Here is a 13190-nt window from a genome sequence, read left to right on the forward strand (position 1 = left end):
AATCCACTTTTATTAACAATCAAACTAAAACAATACAGCAACACTGGCAATAATTTTACAAGAGATATTTAACAACAGAAACACTTACCCTTCAAAAGAACAGTCATTTGAGAAAGCCTATAGGGTTTCATTAATAAAACTACAAAAGATTATATTTCTTTCTTAGTTCAAAGAGATTGTGACTTCTTGATGTTTCAGTAAGAAAGAGTTCCTCAACAAATACAATTTAGCATATTATCCCTCTGAAATTGTAATTTTTTGTTTAATAAAGCCAATCTACTCTGTTTTTAAAATCCGACACTTGCATATTTAGCATGACCCCAGCTACAAATAGGGACATAAACTTCGACAGTAATTGAACCTTAACTTGATGTTCTCTACAAACTGAACTAAAGATCAAATATTTGAACAGCTGTTCAAACTAAGTATCTTCACTTTTAAGAATTTAATATTTCTCAAATTCCCAAAGCTTACTTAAGAATAACTACGATATACTTGGATTTTGAAAACTACTACTTGATAGTTACCATTTTCCATTACAAGATTCAGGAGAAACTTGGATGGGAATATAACTTTTGTTACGTATGATTTACAGAGTTTACGTATGTTTTACAGAGTCCAGGGCATTGCTTTCTGACATTAAAAGTTGAAATCAGTTACAACTGTTTTTAACCTAAATTCTTGCTGCTGAAGAATGGAGTTCAAATCTTCTCTTGAGCATAAGCAAAATAAATATGACCAACACGTATCCTTAGAATTAACATAACCTTACAACAATTTGCTACGGTTTGAGTTAATTCCGTTAAAAATACTATACTATACAGTACTGATATACTATTATACTCTCCAGGCAGAGCTTTATGCAAATCTTTCTTCAACCTGCTCGGACTCATAGGCCATTTAATTTTTTAAAATTTGAAAACAAGCTTACTGGTTAGAAGAGAAATGTACATAAGTATCATGATTAAAATACAGAAGGTAAATATTATCTTATAATTTCTGATTTACTACCGAAATACTCAAATTTAACTTGTCACTTGCAACTTTAAGTACATATGTATAAACTCTTATTCTAATTAATATAGTATAGGCAAATAACCTAAAATTTAAGCAGATGTCTGGAGGTATTTTAATCCCAGCAAGCTCCATAACATTCCTAATATTAGACACTTCATTTTGATTGAATTTCAAAATATTTACTAATAAAGCAATACCTGTATAGATCTGCTTCTGGCTGCTGACATTCTATAACAGCTACAAGTTTGTCCAAGTTGGCAACAGACTGTAACACTGCTGTTTCTGGGACTGCAACATGTGTCTGTAAAACATCATCCCTTAAGTTAATGATACCGGACTACCGGGTGGGTGGGGGAATATTTCAACAGGCTGAAATAAAAATGGCATCACAAATTAACTATGTTCTATTTCACAGCAGCAACCCAGACCTTAAGATTGGTCTCTCCATCCAAACTTGCGGTAGTAACATGGCATGATCCGTCGACTCGATCAGACGACAGAAGCACCAGATCAACAGGAAAAGTCTCATCTTTGGCTACTCTGACAATGTCCCCCACCTAATGAAGTGAACACAAATGGTAAGTGTACAAATAGAGTTTTAAAAGAGAAGAATTCATTTCAGCATTGTTACCGAATCATGACGAAACAGGCCACAATGATTAGTAATGAAATACAATGGTTAGCTATGCAATAGAAACACAATTTTCAATTTTTCATTAGGCACACACCCGAATGTTTTTAGATCTAGTTTTTACAAGGCCACCACTTCGAACAACATAGACCGGAGCACCGTTTACTTCATTGTCTGCTTTATGTCGTAGCCAGTCTTCATAACCCTGTGGAAAACACATACAAATGTATTTTTTAAGCAAGAAACCTATAAAGCATAACAAGTATCTTCTAAGCAAATGTGCTTCAAATTACTTGCTGCATAGCCTGAATACAGTTACTAATTTCTCTTGAGTTTCTCCTACAGCTGTTACTCAAGAACCTGGGAAACCTCTTAATTTTTTTACTTACTTTACACAAATAAATATAGGCAAATAAAGTAGCAAAAGCAGTGAAGAAACTTAACAGGCCCATGTTCTGTTAAAACAAATAAGCAGTGATATTTTCTGCAGACAAGATGAACAAGTACTCATTCAATCTTTTATCTATATGGATTAATATACCACTAAATTGGGAGCAGTCACTTCCAGTCTCTCTGATGGATTTTTTTTTCCTTTTGTGAGAAGTAACAGACTGAAGGTACTTCCTCATGATATACCGTATAGCACTTCTTATAGTTACTGCCATAGCCTGTGCACGAAATCTTTAGACTTCTCAATTTTGCATGACGTGCTGTTCACACATAAGCTCTGTCTAGCAAGTGAAGATGACTGAGAAAATTGTAATTCTTTGTGAGTCCTAATGCAACAGTTTGCAGCAACTGAGTTTTTAATGGATTAATTGAGCAGTTTTCCTTTACCCAATATTCAGCACCTCTTTAAGCAATCTTTATCCCATACACACATGTGCAAACATTCATGAAAGTGAATCCAGGTATATTATTCCCCTCCTATTTTCCTAAGCTATTAATACATTGCTTATTTAATCTAACAGCATGATTGTCAGTAGCATGATCTCTGATCCCCAAGTCTAAATACTGTTTGGAAAGCCCCACGAACAAGCACAAGAAATGGATCACTATGCAGGAAGTTCAATTGCCTCTTACATCCTGGCAAGACTCCTACAACTGATTTGAAATAATAAACACGTTTCCTAAAATGCTTTTCTCTAGGTATAAAAAAATGTGAAAGAGTTAAAACCACTTCCTTGGAAGTTTGCAGACAGAAGGAGGGGGGCCCTCTGAAACAGCAGGCATAATCCCAGCTCATCCCAGAATGTGACAAACATTATATATGAATGTCATAATGCAAAGAGTACTAATGCAGATGCAGTTTGGCGAATGCTGTGGTTGACTGGAGTTTGGCGGAAAGTTCTATGATGAATTTAGCATGTTAAAAGTATAGTTTTGCAGCTCTACCTTCATGCACCTCCACAGTTACTAGCACAAATTAATGAAAGCACAACTGCACTACCTAGGTTAAAAAAAAAAGGCATGAAAGAAAAGAGGGAAGCTTAACCGCTTAAAAATAAATAATTAAGAAGCGTGTAGTAATAGCAGCCACACAGAGAGATACCAGGAAATCAGAATCCTAAAACCCCTAACTCAAAAGTCCTTCCTAATGGGTATGAAAAAGCAAGAGTCAGTACCTACAACTCCTTGTTAGAGGTGACTGACAGAAGAAAACAAGGATATAATTAACATCCAGTAACCTTGGGGCATTTGTCTCATAAACCTGAACAGCTGAGCAATATGGGCATTTGGCAAAGAACCGAAATTTACCTTCTTTCCAAAGTACAGATTTTAGCACTTTCTCCATCTGACACCTATTGCCTACAACACAAGGGTGACACCTCACACCAGGGAATTCTTAAGAGCCAATTACTGTGGTCAGTTTAAATTCCCCCCGAATTTACAGCAGTAGGCAGTGCAGCAGTAGGCTGCGGCATTTTTGAGAGTTCCTTATCCTCAGTTACAAACATTGCAAAAATACTGTTAAAAAGAAAAATGCAATAGGAATACGGAGAATGTTGCTTAATTGCATGAACAGGAACCGAAGATTAAAATACCTCAATTAAATTAGTATTCTGAAGTCCTGCTTAAATAATGGCATCAATGTACTTGAGAAAAGGACAAAATTAAAACAAGCCTCCAATTATTTTTTTATAAATATATATATAAACACAATTATATCACCAGGTTTTTCATTCTCAGTTTGTGTCTGTATTTGCAAAGTAGTTGTTTCTAATTTACCTGACAGTCATGTAAACATCTGTGTCCAGTTAGCTTATTTGCTAAATACCTATGAACTTATTGAAATGGACTAAGATCTCTAAAGTTCCCTAGGAAATACATTTATTTTGTTGTATTTTGTTTTGGGGTTTTTGGTGGGTTTTTTTGGTTGTTGTTGTGGGTTGGTTTTTTTAAAACTTTAATTTTTCTTTCCTTTTTATTTATTTTATTTTCTAATTTTGGACTCCTCTGAGGACTGCATACACATCTTCACAGGCATAAGGCAGAAAGCGCTCTTGCTAACAAGACAGAAAAATGACACAGCATGAGTTGCATCACTTTGCAGTCTTGCATGTCCTTCTCCTGACCTAGGTAAAATTACACTTCTTAGAAGAAAAAGTTCTATCTCCTTGGCTGAGATTAACACAAAGCTGAGCTTTGAGGTTTCCTAGAGGTGACACGTGAACTAACCTTCTGGAAGCAGGGGAGAGTTTTTGCACTGCTAAGCTTCTCAAACCCACATACAGATAACGTTTCTATTTTTCCCCTTCATCTTTTGTGAGACTACCAAGGTATAGTTTAACATTTATCATGATGTAACTTTCTATAGAACCGGTGCCCTGCAGCTTTCAAAAGGTGTTTCTGCCCCTAAAATCTGCTTCCTATTCCATTTCTGGTTTGAGAGAAAATGGGAGCTGGTTTTGAGACCATACTGGGTATTTTCCTCCCTGCATTCCAAAAGAAGATTTCTCTCTCTTCCTTGTCCAAAGGAGCCTGTTAGAAATAGCACACTGAATTGTCTTTCCAAGATAAACAGAATACTGTTTGCCTACTTTGCAGCAGGTAGGATAAACACGAAAGTCCAACAAATCCAATTAAGTGGTTCCAATTGCAGTTGCAGAGATATTGAGATAATCAGAAAAACTCTTGATGCTTGGCAAGTCATGAATGATTTGAAACTCCTACAAGGAATGCCAGAATCTCTATTCTTTGCAACTGATGGTAAGATACTTAAATTTCCCAATATGAGACTGGACATCTGAAAACAAGGTGGTAATAGATTGCTTTGGACTATTTTAGACACGTCCAACTTCTTCTGGGGAAAAAAAAAATCTAGTTATTTGTAACCAAGTTGCACAATCTCCTTCAGTTCACACAGCTTTAAGGGGTATCTTGCATTGCCTACTTACAACTATGGCTCTTGAACATGTAATTTTTTGGGGGTGATAACAACTGCAATTGAACAGGATTAGGACACTCTACATATACAAATTGCATAGCAACATGATGAAATGTTAGTTTAAATATTACTCTACCATTAAGATCCCCTCTGCCCAAACACCATTCTATCAGTTTGAAAGTTAGAGCTATTTTTACTTTTGACGTATTTCAGGGTGGCTTTGGGTCTTACTGGCACATAAGGCAAATTGAAATTCCAGCTGTAGCTCCATAACAGTCTCCTGCTTACTTTTCAGTTTCTATTACTGCATCTCTTTGCCAGACAGCACTGTCAAACCCTTTGAAGGGGATAGCTCCTGAAAATTACCTCCCTGCAGAAGAGGTTATAGTTTCTATCCACATCACCTCTTTACTTACATGCTTGTTTCCTTCTCCTCTCGCTTTAAGGATTTAAAGAAAACAGAAGATTCCCACCCCCTCCTTAAATGTTCTCCTTCCAGAGGGTCTAGGTCTTATTATGATGTAGTGTGGTACTTGAACAAGATTTCTATTAAGAAAAATCTTTTGAGTTTATTTCAAGTGCTATAAAGCACCCCCAAAATGTTTTATGCAAACAAAGAAAAAGAAACAAAACAGGAAGCTTTCTAAACTGTACAGTATTACAGTTAATACATATTTTACACTAGGAAACATACTCCTTGGGGTAAAATTTGTCTTTTAACTACTGACAAACATGGATTGCACCATTGCTTCATCTACCCAAGCTCCTTTTTCAGTGTGTCGTGTGGGAGGATTGGTTTTAATATGCAGCAAGGTGTGCCAAAGGAATAAGTGAGGAGCTTTCAGAAAAGGTCTTATAACAAGTGACGTATAATGTTTAGACAAAAATGCTCCCTGACAGTCATTCACTGTCCATTTAAGGATTCCGCAGTGAGTCACTGCGGGCTTGACAACTAACCAAAATCCTCAAGCTCAAGCATACAACACAGGACATTAAATATACAAACCCTTTCTAAAAATGACACCTTTTTTATTTCTTTTTAGTATCGAAACATTATCTTGGTCAGACTTTAAGTAACTTTGTCATAGAAAGACTTCATGCTACAAGATTTTTTTTCCCCTTTACCTGTTTTATGGCTGTCACAGTTATGACAAAGAATAATGGCAATCCACTGGTAATAGGACTGGTTGGGGTATCTATCATGAGCTAAAAAGAAGAACATACGCAAATTAGCACAAATTTTATTTTTACAATTGTACTTTCAAAAAAACAAAAAAAACCCAAAATGAAGCAACATGACGACTACTTTCCAAACTCCTCATTACAACCTATGAGTATTTTTACTGCACTTTCTGCAGTATCTCTGGAGCAAAACGTAGCTCCAGACACCTAAGTAATACATGTCAGTAACAATGCAAACAAAGGTTCTAGGGCATAGAACAGACTTAATCACATTTGTGATGCATGTACCAATTTTAGAAGTGCTTAGTAAAAGATATGTTTTTTTCATCCCACAAAGATGAATTCAAAAGTGTATTACAAAGGAAGCAAATCTGTTTCGTGATGCTGTTTCAATACTCTATACAATCCACTACTTAACAGCAATGTAGAGTGTAACAACATCAACCTCAGAAGCGAAAATAAAGTTAAAAACAGTAATTTCCAACAGTTCAGATATTAGAGAAAACTCTTTCTTAGACTGTTCCTTTCTGGTTCCCCCAAGTTAACATGCAGTTTTTACAGCTTGTGCTATCATTGCTGGCATGCCAAAAGTGCAGTGTATACACTAAAATTCTCAGGGCGGGGGATGTTGGTGGTTCTCTGCTGCAGGAAAAAAACAACATGGTCAAGTGCTGTAAAGAAGATATACAAAACAACTATTTCAAAACCACAGACATTGATTTGATCCACTTTACCTGAGACTTATGGCATTGCTTTAGGAAAAATTAAAGAAGAAAAAAAAATCATACATGAAGTTTACTCTGCTAAGCACCAAGAACCTCATAGAGAAAACAGATTGTGCCACCTTACAACACATGCATAACCTATTTCGGTCTGGGTTTTTTTTGTGTGTGTTTTTTTTTTTTTTTGTTTGGTTTTTTTCCCACTGAAACACAGACAACTTACAGAACATGACAAAAATCAGATCTAGCCTGCAATATTGCCTGTTCTTCACTGTAGCATTGCAATTTCACCTTAGCAGCCTGTTGTCCAAGAAAACCCACACCAAAAGCACCTGATTTCTGGCTGGACAGGGTTAACTGTGACATTTGTGCATCTACACTCTCTCCTTTCTCAAGAGAGGCTCATACATGAAAATGAAGCAAGTTTTGCACTGGTGGAATTCTCATGGCAGCCTGGTCCTTTTGCCTCCTTCATCAGAACACCATGGCCCTTGGCCTGCTACACAGCTGGACACACAAAAGATGTGGAACATCATGTGACCAAAATGCAGTCAGTCACTATGTTTCTGGCATGCATATGTGAAGTGAACAACGTGGACTGGATTGTGCTGCATGTTTAAAATCACACAATGAGAACTTGCCCCAGCTCTGTCATCCCCAGTGGAATAAAGGTGGTAATGACAGACACTGCATCTTGGTCATGTGAGATTCACATTGACAGAGAAGATACCATGGTGATCAACTTTTAAAGGCACTTTTGCCTCATAAAAAGAAAAATATTAGGTATTAATGAACTTCCAAATGGGATTTGAATAAAAACAGAATTCCATTCTAACAATGAAGAACAAAAACAACCGCAGCTTTTCACCTGTTGAGTTTCTAAGAATACAGACAAGACATTTGCCATACAAATTACAGCATCCACTTGAGTCAAGAACTGAGAAAAAAACAGGATTACATTCTCAACAGTTCTGCCTTTAGATCCGTATTTATTCATAGACATCACGTTTAGATATTACTGAAGTCTAACAGTTTGAAGAGAATGTGACTCAAAATTGAACTGAAGATAAATTTGCATTAAAAAGAAATAAAGGCTTTAAAAATGCAACACTGTCTGCGGTTACTGTAAGTAACATTTATAACCCATCTCCAGCATGCCCCCATCTTCCTCATGCTACAATATGTTAAAGAGCATGAAACATCATAACAGGAATGACAAAGTCAATATTCTTAATTAGGAAGATGGGATGGGCGACGCATTCTGCTAGACTGATTTAGAACTATATGACTTTAGTAACTCCCAACACAGGAATTTTCAGCCTATTACAAAGTTCATTCTTTCTAAATGTGAAAGAACAAGAGCAAGGGACATAGACAATGGATTAAAAATTGCAGAACTGGTGCTGCTACTGACATCTTGCATAATCACAGACAAATCTTACAAACTTTTCACCATTTCTGCTTTTTGTCAAATGAGGTTCTTTTTCAGATGCATACTGTAAATATTGGTTCATCACTGTGGAGGGCTGTAAATGTTCAAAGCATTCTATTTCATAATGAAAGAAGAGTTTGTGTACCCCAAAATCATATCTCTATCTCAGATATTAATAGGCCTTTCAAAAGTTGTTATCCCTCCTTACAACCTTTCTCTCACTTATCTTTGTTCTACTAAGTCTGAAATAGCTCAACAGAATCCAAGTAAAATTACAGAGTTCGAGGTGCAAAGATCACAGAAAACTTAGACTGTCATACTTTCACTGTACTTGTGGACGTTCTTAATTAGAAGAAATATACTCTGCTATAAAAGCCACAGTAATATTCTGACCTATACTGTATCAACTGATGTATTCAAAAGTGACAACCTGTCAATCCTAGCTATAAATTTTATGTGTCCATTTTATCTGAACAAATTGAATTTGAGGATTTTAGAACTGTGTGACAACAGTGTGTTGATTTACAAAAGCAAGATTCTACCTAAAATGAGAATATACAATAATCTATGCTCAGCTCAAGAGTAAGTATACTGCCCAGTTTGATGAAAGTGAACTTGAATGTCCAAGAAGCACTTAAACACACAGGGTAAAACTCCTGGTTTATTCAAACACCACCAATGGCCACAAAAATGAAAAAGCATATCTGGAATTTTATTTCTAACTTAACAGATTTAAAATTATATTTTGAGGCAGACAATTGAGTCCCTGTGCCAGCAGTGCAGTAAAGCTGCACACTTAAATATATTTAGCATTCCTGAAGATAAAACCTAAGGACAGTACTTAAATTTGGACATCATTATTTTTAAAGTTGTGTTATTTTCCCACAGAAATTGGAAAGGTGTTGTTTTTATAGACAGAATATGTAACTACAGAAGTTAAATTCATACAACAAAAATCAGTGGCAGAATTCACAACATAAATTGCAATTTCCTGAGTATTATTCAACTTACCTGAACCAAAAAAATAATCAGAAAATAAAAGTTGGCTACTCTTCTGAACTGCTCAAACAAGTTTTTTGGAACAAAATTCCACACTGTATACTGAAGGGAAAAAAAGAGAGAGAGAGAGGAACAGTTATGATATACTGAACAATTTTTCAGTGAAATTCAATTCTGCTCCCATTAAACTCTCTTAACCTAAGTCTTTTAATTTTCCATCTCCTCTCCCCCAAACCTTCTTCTGGTCTTACCCTACTCCCACACAGAACTGCTGTATCCTTTTTTTTTTTTTGTTGTGGGTTTTTCAGTTTTTGGTTTTTTTAAGTACAGCTGGCAGGGAAGCAGGGGCAGTAAACTGCATTGCCTTTACAGTCAAAGTTTTAAATGTTCCCCTACCAGCCGGGACAGGAGCAGCTGGAGACATTTGGCTGCTTGCATCCTGGGTAGCAGAGAAGAAATTAATTCTTGCAGCTGTAGCTTTCTCTCCTACACTACAGCGATAAGACACAACCCCACCATCAGTTCTATTGATTCCAATCCAAGGTCACAGTAGGAGGGAATGTGCAACTGCAGTCCATTGCTGATTTATTTTATGCAGAGTACTAGCTTACAATTTGGCTATTTTATAAATCCTCACAATGAGCTTCACCCTTCCTTTTAAGTGGTTCTGGGCATCACATTCAGACATGGGCAACACTGGTTTAAAACCTACTTTTCTTCAGAAATTCTGACCAATATGCTTAATTGTTCTGTACTTAGTCAGGTTCTGAGGAAGTAGGGATGAGAACGGGAAAAAAACCACATGCGAAGTAATGTAGCTTTTTCCTCAAAAAAAGTTTAGAGCTTGTTTAATTTTGGATATTGTATATGCACTATTAGACAGAATACACACATGCACATTTGGACACAACTACTTAAATAACATATCAAGTGGTTTTCCCTTACCTTGGATGATATGATTCTGTTGTCCGCAAACTTCTGAGGAACGTAATGGCCATGCTGGGGAAAACGATTTGCTATATAAATAGTTCTTGTATCACTTTGATGTGGTGGGTCAAAACCCTGAAACACAAAATAAATAAAAAAAACAATGATCAAGAAAGATTATATTCTTACCTGTAGTTTTGTAAAATTATCATCTTTGTGCTGGAAAATGATATCTTGATATCAAGCAGCAGTTTTAGAATAGTGGCTTTTGGATGGGAAAAAATTAACCTGTAAATTAAAGTCTGCTGTGTCCAGAGAATTTTCAAAATTGGGAATTAAAAAAAACCCACTCAATTTTGAGGTTGTGTACTCGTTCTGGAAAGCGAAAGAAAAAATCCTCAAAAAGGATAGAGAATACTTTCTATCATGCAAACCTGAAGCCCTGTGAAACTTAAAAAAAGAAGAAACAGAAATGGAGATTAAAACATAGATATATTACAAAAACTCACAGCCATGCTCATGACAACACTAATAAAACAGATTATAAGAAAAGTAAAAGGTGAAAACAGCTCATACTAGTATGCTGTGATAATTGGCTTTGAAAAGATTCTCACCAGCTTAAAAACAAAAACATACACATCTAACTAGGCAATAGTATTTTTCCAAACATGTTCTATCTCCAAGAACAAACATTTTGTCCAACCTCAAATTCAACTCTTAAGATTTCCTGCCATTACCACCAATTCATAGATGAGTGGTAGCAACACTGAAAGCAAACTCATCACAAAAAATGAAGGATACTCAGATATACTTATCAACAGTTTCCTGCCAAAACAGAAGGTCTGAGTGAGGTCCCTGGAAACAAAAGCCCTGTTTCAGGTCTAATGTTCAGTACTTTCATCAACTGCCTCTGTGAGGAGAAGGGGAATACAGGTATTAAATCTGCAGATGACACCACCTCTGGACTGTAAGAACACCAAATGACAAGAAAAAAATTCAAAACCATCTTCACTAACCAGATGCACGGAAGACTGAAACACAGACACAATTAATTAACTGCATCTACAAAAAGAGGATAAAAGCCCACATAGGAGTTCTATAGAAAAAGATCAGACACTATAGCTGATCACAGGCTGAATGTGAGTCAGTAATTGTCACCCCATTCAGAAAAAGGCCTTCAGTACTAAGGAGGCTGGAGGAGTGGGAGCCGCAGTTGAAGTGCTGTGAACCAACTGGACAGCATCCAGAGGAGTGGAACATGAGCCACAAGAGATCCTGAAAACATGACATATAACGCAAGGCTGAACAATCTAAAAGCAAAGAGGAAACAAATTAGAGTCATTAAGCCTGGAGGAGAGGGAACTTGGGACATACTAGCACATCTTCCAACATATAAAAGACTGGTCCATTGAGAAAAGAGGCAATGTGAAGGACAAAGAAGAACAGAAGTAGGCTTAAGTTGCAGCTAAGAAAACTGAGTTTGGATATTGGAAAAAACCAAACAAAAATTCCTTTCTTATGCAAAGGAACATTAAAAACCAAAATAAGTCACGTGGGAAGATTGCAATGTCTCTGTAACACAAGGGCTTATATCTAGGTCATTCAAGTCTGTCTTTAACTGAGCCTTTCCTGGGGCTACATAACTCACCAGATCCCTTCCAAGCTCTAACATTCCAACCTGGAGAAGCAGGTGATGGCAGAAGACAACAAACAAGACAATAAAACAGTAATAATTCAGATAACAGGCCAAAACAATTACTAAAATAAGAAACAAAAAGCTTCAAGACATGGAAATGAAATGAAATTTGGGACTGTTAAGTTTTCCCATAGGGAATCAACGATTGTCGGGAAGCGGTGAATTTCAGCAGGAGTATCAGACATTCCTAATCTTAGAACCGACTGAGCTGTATACAAAAAGTCTTCTTGTTCTTTGATGCCAACTGAAAGGACAACTGATGAAACAGGTGGAAAGGGCATTACCAATTCCACTACTGGAGGTGAGGAAACTGCCTTTGCAGTTGTATTGCTCCACTTATGAAACCAGGCTCAGACCTTGACTCTTGTCAAATCAAAACTGACACTTCACTGAACTCCAACAGAAGACACTTCTGTACCAGTTAACCATACAGGGCTATGAACAGCAAGCACAATGAGCTACATAAAAAATGGCTGGTATAACCAACGAAGAATTTTCTTTAATCAATAAAGTTCTCTAACACAGGGCATTAGGTATGTTCACATTCGGAATGATGTAATTTTAGAATTAAATAATTTTAAAAATCCTCTCAAACATACAGATTTTTGTATTTGGCATCACTACTACAGAAACATTCTGCTTCAGAAAGAAAGAGGTCCAGAAGAAAGAAAGGAGAAAAAGGAAGGGGGGTTTTTCAAAGAGATTTGAAGGAGAATAAACTTTAGATGACAAGCAGTGGAAGGCTGCTCTAGTCACATGCTCCAGTGTGAACTCTTGTTTAAAGATAAGAGCGGAGCAGGGAGACAAAAAGTAGATAGGGGAAAGAACCAGAAAGAATATATAGGATGCCAAAAGCAAAAAGAACGGACCTGTTCACAACTTAAGAAATACAAGCACAAAAGTAAGATTAAAAAAATGTACCTGTTAAATGCTGACCCAAATTTTAAAGAGAGAACAATGTTTGTGGCAGAAGCATTTTGGATATCTGACACTATTGACACATTATTTCTAAATCAATCTAGAAGATGCCACAATAAAAGTGTTTTACAAGCAAGAAGTGTGCTTAATTAGTAAGACCAGGTACATAGCTCTTTTCTATCTCAGAAAATGTCTGGCACTCACAAAATGCCAGACATCCTCACTTTGGAAAGTCATACTCTACAGCTTGAAAAAATTCCACTCTAAACCAAACAGAT

At 36.4% G+C, this 13190-nt stretch overlaps 1 protein-coding gene across 1 annotated transcript in view; it reads right to left on the reverse strand.

Annotated features, from left to right (window-relative positions):
- Nucleotides 1-10813, reverse strand: part of ATP11B (ATPase phospholipid transporting 11B (putative)) — a gene marked incomplete at both ends in the record, with an annotated part of 36161 nt that extends 25348 nt beyond the window's left edge. Inside the window, 7 exons of the mRNA XM_082003470.1 lie at nt 1215-1318; nt 1446-1574; nt 1746-1853; nt 6162-6242; nt 9384-9473; nt 10317-10433; nt 10808-10813. Of these exons, the coding sequence (XP_081859596.1) occupies nt 1215-1318; nt 1446-1574; nt 1746-1853; nt 6162-6242; nt 9384-9473; nt 10317-10433; nt 10808-10813 (635 nt within the window). The remainder of the gene's footprint in view (nt 1-1214; nt 1319-1445; nt 1575-1745; nt 1854-6161; nt 6243-9383; nt 9474-10316; nt 10434-10807) is intronic.
- Nucleotides 10814-13190: the final 2377 nt, after the last annotated feature.

Source organism: Phaethon aethereus, assembly GCF_964289735.1.
Source record: "Phaethon aethereus genome assembly, chromosome: 9".
NCBI lineage: Eukaryota > Metazoa > Chordata > Aves > Phaethontiformes > Phaethontidae > Phaethon > Phaethon aethereus.